This window comes from Mytilus galloprovincialis, chromosome 7, assembly GCF_965363235.1.
Source record: "Mytilus galloprovincialis chromosome 7, xbMytGall1.hap1.1, whole genome shotgun sequence".
Classification (NCBI taxonomy): domain Eukaryota; kingdom Metazoa; phylum Mollusca; class Bivalvia; order Mytilida; family Mytilidae; genus Mytilus; species Mytilus galloprovincialis.
The window spans coordinates 35,365,353-35,381,673 of NC_134844.1; the positions used below are offsets into that span (position 1 = coordinate 35,365,353).

Consider the following 16,321-nt stretch of genomic DNA (forward strand, 5'->3'; position numbering starts at 1 on the left):
TTTGAAGAAATTTTTTTTCTTCTGTAAAATATGTGGTCTCTATTTAAGAATTATTTCGGTATTACTTTAAATGCCCTCTGTCTACATTTATAATTACCAAATCAAGATCTAACCAATTAATGGATTATACTGATGAAGTGCCAGTTATAATATTGTACCATTATCTATCTGGGAATCATCACAACTATACTATCAGCATTAATATTCCATTGTGAGAACTCTTTTGGATTTATATTTCTAAAAGTGTAACAAATGCAGTGACATGAAGCGTAAATATAACCAGATCTAAAGTTTATTCAATTAAAATTGGCAACAAAGGAATTAATTTCAAGATGCATTATGGAAATTTTAGTTCAAATTTCTGGATTGGATATAAGTTATTAAATTGAACTAGGAGACCAATTTTAACAACATTTATGATACATATTGGCTATAATTGTGACAAAATGTAAATATTAACGGAATTAATGTATGAATTCAAGGTTGGAAACTTTAATACCATTTAATACTTATATAATGACAATGCTACAGCAACGGTATATATTGTATAGAAGTGTGACAATACAATCACTGCAGCGACACATTTAATTGCAGATGGCTGAGATGTAAATAAATATAACTTATTTGTTCAACTGTAGATAGCTTTAACATTTAATTCCATCGGATAAAATAGACATTCCTATATATGTATATAGGACTTTATAGTGAAACATCAGAAGGAATTTCATCATCAAATATTAAAGACACGAAAAAAAAGATATAATTGGAAAAAGCCAGGACATTATCTGTGAAACTTATCAGTATTAATAGATCAATTTTTTTAAAATTATGATTTTAAATTGAACTGAGCATTTAATAGCAGTTATAAATGTATTGATCTTAGGACAAAACATGGAATTAAAATTACCATTTATTAACCGCGTTTGGTATCCTAGGAAGGATACTATCTTCCTGCACGAATTTGTCGACAAGATAACAACTCACTTCGAAGTTGGAAATTAATACACGGTGATTTATGAAGGTAATTCAAATATGATTTTACACATTACCCCCTGACTTATTGGATATTTGGATGACAGAATGGCTCAAATTTAGAATGATAGCTTTAAGTTTTAGATGAAGATCAATTGTTTGAGGAAAAATATCAAAAATTGAATTATCGTTTGAAAAACAGTGATATAATAAATTCAAATGTGAAATGTTTATAGTGAATTTAAAGGTAAACTTTACACTTGAAAATTTTTAGACAACATAATTGTTTATTTACTTTATCAAATTGAAAAATCATTTTAATCAATCAAATTTGCTTAAACAAAGTGCTTCTTGGAGTTGTGTTAACAAAATATCAATGGAAATATATTTATTTAAGTTTTAATTATTTTAGATTAGGTAGTGGGCTGATTTGAGACTCTAATGGACGATTACTATATGAATGGACTACTTAGTGAAACAGACAGGGTCCTTCCAGTGCATACACAAGTAATTTTGTTTATTTATTTCATCTATTTATAAAATCATTATTAACTAACATGCACTTTATTAATATATGTCCATTTCAGTATTTATTCTTTTGTGTAGTTTTATTTTTGTAGAACATTCTAAATGATATGAATTTTTTTAGGGTGTGATTGATCTATTGGCTTTTTTCAAATAATGAACAGAACAAATATCAAAATTTCTAAAAGACATCTACAATAGATTAAAAAACCTGTTCCCCCTTATATTGCAAACTTGTAAAAAAAAAAAATATGATTTAAACAAAAAGTATTATGTATTCATAAAAAACAATTGAAAAAATCATATAAAACAAATAACAGGCTATTATTTGAACTTGAGTTATTTCTAATTACGGAATTTGCATAATTTCTTGTGTTTAAAATTTTTGATAAATTCCATGTTTATGCAAATTTCATAATTGAAATAATCTATAGTTCGAATAATAGCCTGATAATCATATTTTTCATTTCGATGAAAAGTCTTATTTCAAACTTGTAATTAAACATTTTGACAAAAATTGGTGTATAGTTTTAAAAAAAATTGTACTTTATTAAACTGTTAAATTAAAAATGGTATACAGTTAAAAAATTTGATGACATAATTTCTTTCCTTCCTTTCAGAGACCTGGTCATGATGGTCAGCTACAAAGATTACACTTACAGAGAATGCAGGATAAAACCTATGATTCAGATGATGATGATTCTGACATGGACAATTTTGATTTGGATGACTCAGATACTATTCTACAATTGAACCCAGCACATGGACAAACTGTAGCACTGTGGTCATTCATGAAATTAGATAGTATAGCTGTGTTTCCTCCTGACCAAAATTTGGTGGGAAATATCGTAGAGTATGCAGAAAAGCACTTTGGTTTTCTACGATTTCAACACCGACTGATGTTACTCAGTCCAGGACAACTGTCACCTGTTAGTTTGAATAGTGTGTATAGTATAAGACCTGGTTCAGTTGTCATGGTGATGCCAGAAGAAAATGCAATTGTGTCCATTGAAATTGGTCAATTAAAAACAAGCTTTGAATTAAATCTAGATTTATCAATGACAGTTCAAAAACTTAAAACTTATATCCGAAAGAGGAAAGGAATCCCTGTAGAACGACAAGAAATTCTGTATTCAAACCGTGCTTTAGAAAATGATAAACGATTATTTGAATATCGCATTAAAAATAGGTCAATTCTTCATGTCATGATTCAAGCACATTTTGATTTATTGATAAATGTAGAGACATTCTGGGGTAAGACTTATCGTTTCTACCTTGACCCTTGCAGTACTGGTACTGATATTGTTTATGCAGTATTCAATAGAGCTTTCAGTGCTAATGGTCCAGAAGATGCTGGACTACATGAACTTTATGTCCCACTTCATGTTCTAGTTCTTCAATACCAAAACAAGTTGGTTAACTGGGATTACTGTATAGCGTACCTTGGCATCCATACAGGTGAGACACTAGTCTTATCAACGGTAGGGCATCAAAGTCATATTCAGTTAGAGACAGTCAATGTTGTTACTGAATCGGGGGAGAAATATGACATCACTGTGTCCCAATATGACAGATGGTCAGTTCTTGCCTTCATGCTACATGGTCTGACTAATGTACCTGTGGATCTTATCAGACTTTATAAAGATGGTAAAAGAGCAGACTTTTCATCCACAATCGGACAAATTGAAAGACATCAAATAATTGTAATGAATGTTGTCATGACACATATAGATAGGGACCTTGTTTTTGGAGTTCCACTGAAAATCAGCATTGGGCATGGAATACTAGAAAACGTAAGAATATCCGCAAACAAAACTGTCAGAAAGTTAAAACGTAAACTTGAAAGGATGGGAGTACCTAATGCTTCATTATATGAATTGACAATTGGGAATCAAAAACTATCTAACAATTATAAAATAATGGATCTGGTATTTGACCTCTCAATTCCATTGGTGCTAAAATTAGAAACTTATCCTGTTTTTGCTCATGCTCCAGATGGAGTTATATATAAGACATATTTAAGATCTGATCAAACAATTGCAAGCTTTAAACACAAGATTGAGCTGAAAACAGGCTACTCTTTAAAATCAAGTCATTTAATTGTAGCAGGAAGACCTATTCCAGACCATCCAAAGAATATCTTATACGAGTGTGGCATAAGCTGTCGTAATTCTATCTTCTTTCATCCTGCAAATGACTTTGACGCATTCTTTATCTTAGGAAATAAATGGCTTGAAAAAATCAAAATTCCACTTCACAATCCATCATCAACGGATATTCGTAATGCCGTCTGGAATACTAGAAAATTACCAGAGGGAAGTTTGAATTGTGTTCTAACAATATTATATTGGATATTCATGCCGAAAATTGCTGCAACAAATACATCTTCAGTAAGGACAAAAATAAAGAAAAGAATGCCTGTTGCAAGAGAAACGCTCTATAAACTTAAAAAGCAAGGAAAACTACAATTTTCAGAGAAAGAACTTCTGGGAAAACAAGATAAACCAAGAGCTGTATATTCTTCTCCAATTCCAGGTGCTGACTTCAAAAGGCCACTAGACAGTGCAAAAATTTATCATCATATAAAGACGAACACTATTCCTAAATTTGAACCAGACCAGATCATAGATCTTAATGAAAAACTTGAATCTTGTAGAAAAGTAAAATGTCACCCAAAAACAGGATTGCCTCAAATCTACGATCCACCTAGATCCACAATTCCACCTTGGATGAAAAACATTCAGACAAGAAATCAAACCAATAGATTAACTCTGGCAAATGTCGAGGGTGGTCCCAATGGAATGGACAGTGTACATGTGTCGAAGCTTCAACAAATTCATAAAAAAATAGGATCCAAACTTAATGACGTTAATGTTGCACATAAATCACATAGACAAGATTATAGTAACAATTTTAGCAAACGTAATAGATTTATGTACGATTATCAACACTTTGATTATGTAGCCAGTGAAGACGGTCATGATGCTAAATCTGTGTCAACTTTTCCTCATAAGCTTTTACCCAAACTTATCCATTAATTTTAATCAAGAAAATAAAAAAAGATGAAGAAATCCTTAAACAAAAAATATCAAAAACACATCATAATTATCAAATTCATAGAACTTTGAATGGTTAGATAATTTCAAGTTTTGTTCCTTTCTCCTCTGAAAGGTTTTAACTACATTTAATTTTTTTAAAATCTGTATAAATTTGTTCATTTTTACTAGATTTTATCTAGATTAAGTTGTTTTTAAATATCTTTTATTTGGTAGATTAGCATTTCTTTTCTACTTTACAACTTGAAACCTCGATATTGTAGATCTGGCATCATTTATGGTATTTATCCTTCTAATAGAAGATACTTTAATTTCTATGCCAAAATAATTCTAGTATCTAGTATCTAAAGATGGTCATTCAAATAAACATTTCTAAAAATTAAAATCAAATTACTACCAGTAATGCAGTTAATGAAATATTGTCTGTTTCACTTAATGTGCTTCTCTCTATTAGTACATTTATTTTTAGACCCATTTGTCATTTGAAGGATATATACAATAAAATTATTCTAAAGTTCACTAGGGAATATGTTGAACCCTATACCTAAATGACGTTCCAGTTGTTTCCTTTTTTATTATCTAGATGCATACCATTACCATGGAGTGTGTGGATCCACACAATAATGTTCCTTAATCAAGACCCTTATAAGTTATAAGCAACTTATTATTTGTGATCTAATATTATTCTCTGAGTTTAAACTAGGGTGAACTGCACTGATGAAAAGATAGATAAAAATGCAATATTTTCTATGAAAATCTAAATTAAGCAATTAGATTTCAACCAACACTAATAATTATTACTTTCTACACTACACTACACTGCAACAACTCTACATTACACAATCAGTATTGAGTTTTCACTTCAAACCTACCTCAATTGGCTGGCCATTTTTGAACCATTTGACTCTGGCTCTTGGATCAGATACAAAACATTCTAGATCAACCTCCTTTCTCTTGGTTTGTGAAAATTTCTCTGGTAGTTTCTGTGTGAATTCAAAATGTGGGGCTTTGGCTGTAAAAAAAAGACACAAACAAACAATTATATACACTTACCATACACTTGAAAGTAAAAAAAGACCACATTTTGTGAAGCGTAAGTCCAACTATTTGCTGACTGATCCTTAAATTGATATAATTGTACTTTCTAAAACATTCCTACAACTTGCCCAGAATAACAATATAATCTTCAAACAGTATACATACCCTCTGAATTGCACCTTTCTGCCAATTGAAATAAAAGATTTAGAAATTTTAGTAAACCATAGACTTTTTACAGATTTGACTCCAATATTTTAACTTCATTAAATAATGAAGTTGAAAATACTCATCATTTACTGATGTACTAACCATTTAAACAACTACTGTGGGTTCAGTTTTATTATTTGGTACCGATTTTTTTTTGGATTTCATGGTGAGAGGCAAACAAAATTAGTGTAGACAGGTAAGTGAAAGTAGTTCAACTACTAATCAGTTGGCCAAAAATGCAATGAAAAACAGTTTGGGAAAAATACTTATCTGCTTCTAAATTCACTGTTTGAGTGTATTATACTACAAACCTTCAACATAAAGCCATGCTCCTGACTTGACACCATTTAATTCCAGTGTGTACTTTCCACCATCTTCAAGTTTGACGTTATTGACCACAAGTCTGTATTTCATGTTATCATTTTCAAAGTGATATTTGTGACCGGCAAAAATCTCCAACTTGTTTTTAAACCACTTTACTTTGGCATTCTTTTTACAGAATTCAGATTCAAAGATGGCTTTCTTGTCACCCTCAGTGGCCTTGACATCATCCAATTCAACAATGTACTTGTCTGGTTTCTATGGAAACAAACACATTTAACAAATGAGATAATGGTTCCAACATTCAAAATATATCTACCTTTCTATGACTACAGAGCATTCAAAATGTCATTTGAAATTTGTACTCGACTCAAAACAATCTTCCAAGATTCCAAGTTGAGTACAGATTCTCTGACATCCAAATATCACATGACCCTATCCTATGATTAGTTTGAGAGAGAAGGAAGAAATGAAAAAGGATTTAATGGATACAAAATAATAACAGCTGAAAATATTCTGATATAAACTGCTTAACATTGGAAACAGGTTGAGTGGATAAAATTGAGCGATAAAGAAAATATGCAGAATTAAATTATTTGAAAGGAAATGCAGATGAACTGCTGGATACATGCAAAACTTTAAAGAAATAAAATGTAAACATAAAATAAATTAAAACAAAACAAAACAATATAATAACAGATATAATAACACAGCTAGCCCTATTCACACAGCACACCTTAATTACCTAATGTTAGAAAAGGGCACTTACAGTCTCAAGTAGCCCAAAATAAGGCTACATTTTAAAATCTTGTTGAACATGAAAAATTTGTCACCACAACACTTAATTTCAATATTTTTGTTTCCATTTTTAAGATGAGAAACCGCTTTTGCAAACGAGAAAATACTTACAACTCTGTGAGATCAAGAAGTACTTTTTTGTTGTTATTTCTTCAACAAAGAGGCTATTTCTCAACTCAAACTCTAAAGAAAAACAACATAAAATGGACAAAAAAAATAATTTCTATCTATTCTATTGCCCGAGAAAAGTTGTAAAGCTGCTTTGACAACAGCTTTTCTATATTCCATTTCAACAAATCTCCACATTTGGACCACTTGAAGCTCTATGCCCTTTACCCTTTAACATGCTGTTACAAAACCAAAACGTTTAATTCACAAAACAGAGAATTTTGCAGAAATGAGAGCCAAATTCATTTTTAAATTTAGAATGTAATTTGTAAAGGGTTTTATGTCTTGTCTGTGTTGAAAAGTGATGTTGACCATAAAAAAAGACCAATTATTTTCATTATTTTAGCTCTTGGTATTGTGTTTTTGGTCATAATTATTAAGGTTTGACAAAGTTATAGAGGTAAAAACATTAATGGTGTATTTTGAATAAAAAATGATAGTATAACCATTAAAAAAGAGCGAAAACCAAATATACAAAAAAAGAACACTTTAACTAAGCAGATGAAAGAGATATATTTGACACAATTACTTTGTACCTGTTTTTATAAGCTCTAACTTGCAACAATTTCCTGAATACTTATCTTTAAAATTGAAATTTTAATATCGTCTATACTGGTACACTACGATGATCTTGCAATATCATTGCCTAGGATGAAAATTGTTTAAATAGTTTGTCCTAATTTATTTTTTTAAATATTAAACATTAAACAATATCCATTTTACATTGCATTATTATACTTATGGACAGAATAAACTATTCACTAACAAAGTGAAAAAAAACAAAATAATTTAATATCCAACTTATTTGAACTTATTTTATATAAAAGCTAAAAGCTATTTTAATAAAGCTAAGAAAGAATATCTTTTAGTGCTGGTTATTTATTCTTGATGAAGAGGATTTAATCAGATAGTAAAAATAAAATGAAATAAAATAAAATTGTAAAAAGTAACATGCAAAATAAAGATAAAATAAAAACAAGGACATAACAAGAACAGAAATTAATAATTGATAAGTAAAAATAGTCACAGTAGTCAAGGTGATGCTTGTTTATTAATGTTAGTGAACATTGACATTGATTCAGATCTACCTCTTTCTTGGCCTCTCTATGTTGGAGAGTTGGCCAATCAGGGATAACATCTACAAGAGAGGGTCTACGGAATTGTTGCATGGAGGATCTACGTGATTGTTCCAAAGCCTCAAGCTTATCAACTGTTGCTTTCTCTACCTCCAAATTATCTCGTGATAGTTTTCTCATGGCCTGAGCTGATTCTCTCTGTTTGGTGCAATAAGGTCAAGCAATAATATTTTGTATATATACAAATTTTTCTAACTACATTAAAATGCAAAATACTCTTTTGACATTAATTCAGATGCAGTCAACCATCTTCAGTATATTTACTGTATTGACAACAAAATCTGTATTTAAAATAACTCGTGTAACTTAAATTACTGTAAATTTAGAAATTATTGGGATGTTTTTATTATTGTGAATAATAGTACTTAAAGAATATTGTAATAATAGGAACTCACATTCTAATATCTGATTCATTTATGCAGATTTTCCTGAATTCGCAATAACAAATACATGCAATAATTTCTGAAATTACAGCACTTATTTTACCGAGTCATTTTATTCCCTCATTTGAGTTAAACATTAATTTTGTATAAACTCTGAATCTGTCAAAGCGTATTCTGCATGTGACCATTCTAATGAATTGAAAAGACTGATTTTCATAACACAGTTTATGGAGGTTGAATATTAATGCTGCAAATATAAACTCTATTAACACGTTTTCCTGTTTTGCAGTAAAATTCCTTTTTTCTTAATTTGATTATACATCCACACTTTTTTCACACATATAAATTGTAAAAAATTATTAGCACAAGTCATATTATATAAAAATGTAAGAATGTTTTGAGTAAAAATTCAAAACAAGGAATTATTTGAATCTGGAATAATTTTGAATTCTGGAAAATCTATAAGAAATGTATGACGAAAACTAACTAAATAGTTTTTCATTACACATTTCTAATAAATTTTCTAGAATTCATATAATTCCTTGTTTCAGTATTATTAGGATAAAAGTAGCTATATAGTTCTTATTAATGCAGTTGTAAGGTATGGGAAAATACAACCTCCAAACTTTTTATCAAAGAGAGATAACTCTAATTAGTAATCAATCTTTTCAACTTCAGTTTCAACTATATTTATAAAACTTATTTTTGAGCTGTTGTTCTTCCAATACAATTCAAATACTATAAATACTTTCAATAAATAATAAGTATGGCTCAGTTTGTTAACAATATTCAAAAGTTTCTTAATATTTGCTTTGGAGGTAAAAAAAATAAGAAACAAATGTATAGATAAATAGATAAAAATATATGAGACAATCAGAAGATCGGAAGTTTTTATTTTTTATTTTGCATTTCATCTGGAAGATAAATCGAAATGCTTCACATTTGCAATGTACCTTCAAATTTCAATAATTGAGGATGTATATATATTTTCTTTTTCTTTATATAAAGGGAATGATTCCTGTATCAGTAATGCAGACAATATATGTATATGTTCATTAATAAGCGTTTGTTATTATACAACATCTGACAACAGATAGTATGATTTACCTGGTCTTTAGGTGTCTGGAAAAGGAAGAAATTCAAATTTGTATGGCTTAAATTTTGCAAACGATAGCGTTAAAACTAGTTTATTATCAAATTATGAAATATGGTATTTTTTAAAGTTATTAGATTAGTGGGTTAAAATTAGGCATTCAAACTGAAGTTTATGATATATATAATGGATGAAAATGGTAAGATTTGACTGCTACAAATTTTTTTATAAAAAAAGTGGAGAAAAGTAGCTATGATTCACAGTAACACAGAAAGAAAAGTATGAATAAAACATAATTAAAGTCAATTTCTGATATAGCATGATTCAAATTTATGGTAGAATGATTAAAAATGAAGCCTCTACTTTATTTTCATTTAATATTGAAATTATATTATATTAATGAAATAAACTGATTTAATTTTTTTCCCATGAAACAGAGAAGTCTTCCGCAAGAACAAACATCAATTATCTTGTCTTAAGTTATTATTTCTCTTATGTTTTTTTTTAATTGTTAAATGTGTTCTGATTTAGACTGGTGTCATATGAGCTATGAACAGAATAGCAGTTACGACTAAATGACTATATATGTTTAATGGCATATATTCTACGAAAACTAAGGATGAAAGTTGGAAGGTAATAATTTGTCTTCTAGTAATATAGTGTAGATAGTGGTAATATTAGGAAATGAAGAATTAGTAAAGAACAAGATATTAAATCCTGAAAAAAATAGTTCAAATCCTAAAAAGACTGTGAAAAGAGACTACAAGAAAATGAACAATCTGATAATCTTATGATGTAAATGTAGAAATGTTTACATATATAACTAGTTAAAATTGTACTATTAAGTTTGATTGTCTCCATTGAAGCAAGGGACATTTTGTTACTCAAAAGGACAAGGTTAAGTTTTCAATAAACATATTTGTGTTACAATACTGACACAAACATGAGGACATACATTTACATGAGTTCACTGGAAACATCATTATTATCTGATGTGATATAAAAAAGCACTATGATGGCAACTTGTTCACCTAATAAATTTCCATGAAATTAGGTATACTTTAGATAGTGATGTAAAGTTATGTAATAGAGGATGGAGGTGGTTGGGGAATACCTGTTCCTTATATCTGCAAGAACAGAACACATACATAACAGTGGCTACCAGTATACTGGAATACTAATACATATAGTCATCCTGAATATTCACTAATCATAAGCTGTATGTGACCAATGATATCACCATTCTTAAGTTTTCTGAAGTTATGTGTTTGAAAAAATGGAGGGGAGGGGGTCATGGGTTTAAACACCTACCTTTTTACATTTAAGGGTTTTCAATATCATATAGCTGATGTGATATCGTCTATACATATAAACTTGTTATTATATTGTACTAATGATAACAAACTTCAATTAATCCATACAAAACAAGTGAAACTGTGAGCTACTGCTCACTGATGATACCCCCGCCGCAAGTGGATAATATTAATAGTGTAAAAATATGCAAGTGTTCGGTAAACAGGAAGTTGTCGAGTGATGAATCTGAAAACGCATCACACGGTATAGCTGACTTATATAAATCCTGAAACCAAATTTCAGAAATCCTTGTAATGTAGTTCCTGAGAAAAATGTGACGAAAATTTTCAACTTGGCTATCATGTGTAAAATCATACAAGTGTTCGGTAAACAGGAAGTTGTCGAGTGATGAATCTGAAAACGCATCACACGGTATAGCTGACTTATATAAATCCTGAAACCAAATTTCAGAAATCCTTGTATTGTAGTTCCTGAGAAAAATGTGACGAAAATTTTCAACTTGGCTATCATGTGTAAAATCAGACAAGTGTTCGGTAAACAGGAAGTTGTCAAGTGATGAATCTGAAAACGCATCACACGGTATGGCTGACATATATAAATGTTGATACCAAATTACAGAAAGGGTGGATGTGTAGTTCCTGAGAAAAATGTGACGAAAGTTTCATGGGACGGACTGACTGACGGACTGACGGACTGACGGACTGATGGACGGACTGATGGACGGACTGACGGACGGACAGACAGAGGTAAAACAGTATACCCCCCCTTTTTTAAAGCGGGGGTATAACTAGACTGAAATAAATCATCAAAAGGAGGAGATATATCATGGGAAAGATGGAAAGACGAAATGTCAACAACGTATAAACTGATGGACACAATCATTGTAATAAGAGAATGCTTCATTATACATAAGAAAAATGAATTCTAAGTAGGTCACAGGGAAATGCCTCAAACTTTTGTGCAGAGAATGATATATACTCCCAACCTGGTATCAGTTCATATATAAAGAAGATGCATATTGACCATTGATTGGTCAATTGGATAAGGAACAGGATGTGCTTGATTATCAAAGGTTATACTATTTATTGTGCTCATAAAATGAAAAGGAATTTGCCTGTGTTGTGCATATATAAAAAGTGAGAGAGGGATTTACATCTTGTGCTGTGACAGTGAAGGATCTTTAAGGGATGTAATCCGTGAACACTTACATTATGTTTAAGAGACATCCTGCGATTTTTTAAATCAGCTTCTGTCTGTTGATGGAAAAGTTAGAAATCAATGTGAATCTTTGACTTATAATGTGACAATCAATGTGAATCTTTGACTTATAATGTGACAATCAATGGGAATCTTTGACTTATAATGTGACAATCAATGGGAATCTTTGACTTATAATGTGACAATCAACGTGAATCTTTGACTTATAATGTGACAATCAATGTGAATCTTTGACTTATAATGTGACAATCAATGGGAATCTTTGACTTATCATGTGACAATCAATGGGAATCTTTGACTTATCATGTGACAATCAATGTGAATCTTTGACTTATCATGTGACAATCAATGTGAATCTTTGACTTATCATGTGACAACCAATGGGAATCTTTGACTTATCATGTGACAATCAATGTGAATCTTTGACTTATAATGTGACAATCAATGGGAATCTTTGACTTATAATGTGACAATCAATGTGCATCTTTGACTTATAATGTGACAATCAACGTGAATCTTTGACTTATAATGTGACAATCAATGGGAATCTTTGACTTATAATGTGACAATCAATGGGAATCTTTGACTTATAATGTGACAATCAATGGGAATCTTTGACTTATAATGTGACAATCAATGGGAATTGTGGGAATTGTGGGAGTTTTTTTACGATTAATTTATAATTCAATGAGCCATACATTTCAATTTTTTTTAAACAAGAAATTCAGCTCTACCATATATATTTCTACTCTAGCAAATATCACCTCAATTATCTAATAAGTCATTATTGCCTACTCATTTTTGAAATACTTAAAATTAAGAGTAGATGTTCTGCCAACATTTTTTACTGATCACAATAGGTCAAATAAAATATTTCTATTTGATCTTAATAAATAAAAGTACGGCTTTCAAATTATAAACAATGAAAAGTGTACATAATTGTGTATTAAACATATTCAAGTACCTACTTTAGCAAAATTATTCTATCCTTGTTTTCAAAATTCCAATAGGGAATTCCCTATTAAAATTATTCAAAATTATAATTTTGAAAGACACGGAACAAAAAATCTACTCTTATTCTTGTAGCATGTTTCAATATTTTATCAGCAGCACTATAAAATCACACAGAATCAATTGCCTGGTCTTTAGTCATATCTCTGTGACGTAATTGAATACTAAAGAAATCGGTCTGGACATCGGAGCCAGTAGATGAAATAGACAGTTTCCTCATCCAACTGTCCCTTCTAAATGGCTGAATCCTTATTGAGGGTTCTGCATCATAAACTGAGGAACTACGTCTAGAAGAACTGGCACTGCTGTGCTTCAATCATAGTGGTATAGTCAAAGTATAAAACAGGTAGTTTTTTGTAAACAAACAATTACTGTAATGAATTTTTTAATCTTATATCTTGTTGTCAATCAAACAATGGCAATTCAAAACTCCTTTCTGGGTTATTTTCATCATGGAGCACTCAAAATTTAGCAGTTAAAAGTCTGAAGATGCCTGAATATTTTGATCACTATAACTAAAAAAGGTCTGAAAAAATTCATAACAGCCTAACTAACCCCTTATTGACCCTTATATGTCTTTTTTTCAATATATAAAAAAATCCTCTAGAAATCTGTCATAAAACAACCAAAGATCATGTTCTGCAATACAATGTAAACATTCTACTACTGTTCTAACCAGTTAAGTTACAAAAATACATATCTTGAATAAGTAAAAACATTTTTGATGAGCATAAATATGTTAAAGCAACCTCATTTTTATTAGTGTATCAACAAATAAAGCAGCAAATGAACGTTTAAATAAATATGTGTGCATCCTTGTATATGTATTTTATGTCATTAAAGCAGACCATATATTATACAGAAATAATTTCTTAAACCTTGAAATATACATACCCTTTCTACTTCACTGTCTGCAAGATGTTGTTTCATTGAATCAACCAAAGATGGACGTCGTTCTTTCTTCACTGTATAGTACAAATATCAAATTTAATCATTTGTTTACAAATATAAATACAAGTCTAGATCAATGATTTAATAAAAAGCTTGTTAATCTTTGCAGTCTTAGTACAAACAAAATGTACTCTTAGTTTTGCAATTGCAGGAATGTTTTGTGTATGTTATTAAGCTATGAAAAGCAAATTCTTTTATGAGAAAAGTAAAATGTATTATCAGAGCGTTAGAAACTTGCATTGTTTAGCGCTAGAACATTATTTGAGCTCTGAGTCTATCAGAGAAAATAATCTGCTGCATTATTTCAAAATGTGCGCTGCTGTGCTTTTCCTTCTCATAACAGAATTCATAATATGAATTATTCAAGACTTTAAAGCCTAAGTAAAATAAATGCCTGCAATTTGTGTCTTCTTTGGCATCAAGACACAGCACAAATTTAGACAAAAAACACTGAATATAAATAACAAATACACATGTATATATATAAACAAAACACCACATAATTAATGATATGATACATGTAGATAAAGTGTGGTCTCACAAGTGACAGCTGTCAGCATCAATAAGTATATCTGAATATAAAATGGGCCTTTTAAAATGTTTTTCCCTGATATCCTGATTAATTCTGCTATTGTGTAAGAATGTTTTTCAAATTGGCTTTTAGATGTTTTTGGAATAGCTTTTATTATTCTTCAAAAAAATGTTTCTAGCATGTTAGGAAGTCTTTTCTTAAAAACTCGACCATCTTTAGAAAATTTATTTTTTGAAACTAAACCTAATACCTAAAATATGATATATTTTGGATAATGATAAAAAAAGAAGTAAGATATAAATATATATTAATGAGACGGCAACTAAACGATACAATGAAAAGAAAATGTTCTAGAGTGTCTCAACTGTCAGCATATGAACAAATCAATTTAGTGTGCTTCTTATGAGACCACACTTTTCTAGTATTAAATGATTGGCAAATGTTTGAATTCTCATCGCATGTATATAAGGAATACATTTTTAAATATTTGTACATTCAAAATACATATTTGTCTTAATATTTCAAATTGCTGACCTGAGTTTCTAAGCAACCGTATCAATAACACTACATGCACTAAGAGTACAATGAAATATTATTGTCATGGTTACTTAAAAAGACAGATGAAAAAACAAAATGTATTTTAAAAACTCTCGCATTTCTCAAAATTTCAATTTCACTTGGCAAATAAGACTATTTGAGAAAATTAAGTCTATTTTTTTTTTTTTTTTAGATTGAATGGATCTAATGATTTGAAGAATTACCTTTTTTATTAGGATTAATATATTTCACAGATAAGATATCAATTACCTACCACTTGTCTGAAAAATAACTGCTTTGGTTAAAACTGACCATAAAAAAAACCCATAATTTTCACTCCTAACACTTCAATTTTCTACTTTTGTTCTAACTAAGACATTTACACCCAATGGAGTTTGAATTAAAAGGTTTAAAAAGCCTACAGGAAGGACAAATGATTTCAAACATGCCAAATTTATATTAATCTAAATAGTTATTTTTTATCTTTTCAATTAAGCGTGGAGATAGACAAAAATATTTATGGTGGAATTTTTTTTTAACCGGAGTTGCTGTCCTAAAATATGCAAAGTTTGCCAAACCCACTCTCTAAATTGTAAGGATATCCTAATTACTAAGATGAATTGCCTAGATACAAGTCAAATGATCTAAAGTTAAGCTATGATTTATGTCTAGACACTAAACACACAAATTGGAATGCGCAATTCAAAAAATTCAACTAGCCGTAATGTTCTGCACCATATTTTGCATCAAGCTATTATTTATAAATAGCAATTTTAAAGCAATATGATCTTGTAAAAAGTGTCTAACCTGCTTGTAGCTCTTCTCACACAACAATTCTTCTTCTATAATTGATTGTATGTTATTGGTATACCGAAAAGTAGATGACAATTCTTTTTTTAATTAAGTTGATCACAGAATTTTTCTGTAATTGGAAGCAATTTGGCTCAAATATGTAAGGAATTTTGTTTAATAACTGATACATATTTAATCATATGGATGAAAAATTGCTATCTTAAAATCAAGCTTTTCAGTATGGTCATTTAGTATTACAGCTAGTTATA

General features: G+C 29.9%; 2 protein-coding genes across 5 annotated transcripts in view; one reads left to right on the plus strand and one right to left on the minus strand.

Annotated features, from left to right (window-relative positions):
• LOC143082869 (twitchin-like) overlaps nt 1-16,321 on the minus strand; it is a 140,357-nt gene that overhangs the window by 72,141 nt on the left and 51,895 nt on the right. For all 3 annotated transcript variants that reach the window (XM_076258835.1, XM_076258834.1, XM_076258833.1), the window contains 5 exons: nt 14,135-14,205; nt 12,220-12,264; nt 8,174-8,359; nt 6,110-6,377; nt 5,426-5,565 (listed from right to left, as the gene is read on the minus strand). In XM_076258835.1, the coding sequence (XP_076114950.1) occupies nt 5,426-5,565; nt 6,110-6,377; nt 8,174-8,359; nt 12,220-12,264; nt 14,135-14,205 (710 nt within the window). The remainder of the gene's footprint in view (nt 1-5,425; nt 5,566-6,109; nt 6,378-8,173; nt 8,360-12,219; nt 12,265-14,134; nt 14,206-16,321) is intronic.
• LOC143082870 (uncharacterized) lies at nt 744-4,999 on the plus strand. Of its 2 annotated transcripts, XM_076258836.1 has the most exons (3): nt 744-1,021; nt 1,385-1,479; nt 2,118-4,998. In XM_076258836.1, exons 2-3 carry the CDS (start codon nt 1,414-1,416, stop codon nt 4,533-4,535), a joined length of 2,484 nt encoding a protein of 827 aa, XP_076114951.1. In that variant the 5' UTR covers nt 744-1,021; nt 1,385-1,413; the 3' UTR covers nt 4,536-4,998. The 2 variants fall into 2 exon arrangements, with proteins under 2 accessions (XP_076114951.1, XP_076114952.1); XM_076258837.1 differs by lacking the exon at nt 744-1,021 and having other exon boundaries at nt 2,118-4,999.

What these genes read in the sequence shown, in the direction of transcription:
- LOC143082870 (XM_076258836.1), top strand. Translation starts at nt 1,414, where the DNA reads ATGGACGATTACTATATGAATGGACTACTTAGTGAAACAGACAGGGTC. An exon ending in TCCTTCCAGTGCATACACAA is followed by an intron (nt 1,480 to 2,117) that starts GTAATTTTGTTT and finishes CCTTCCTTTCAG; the next exon opens with AGACCTGGTCATGATGGTCA.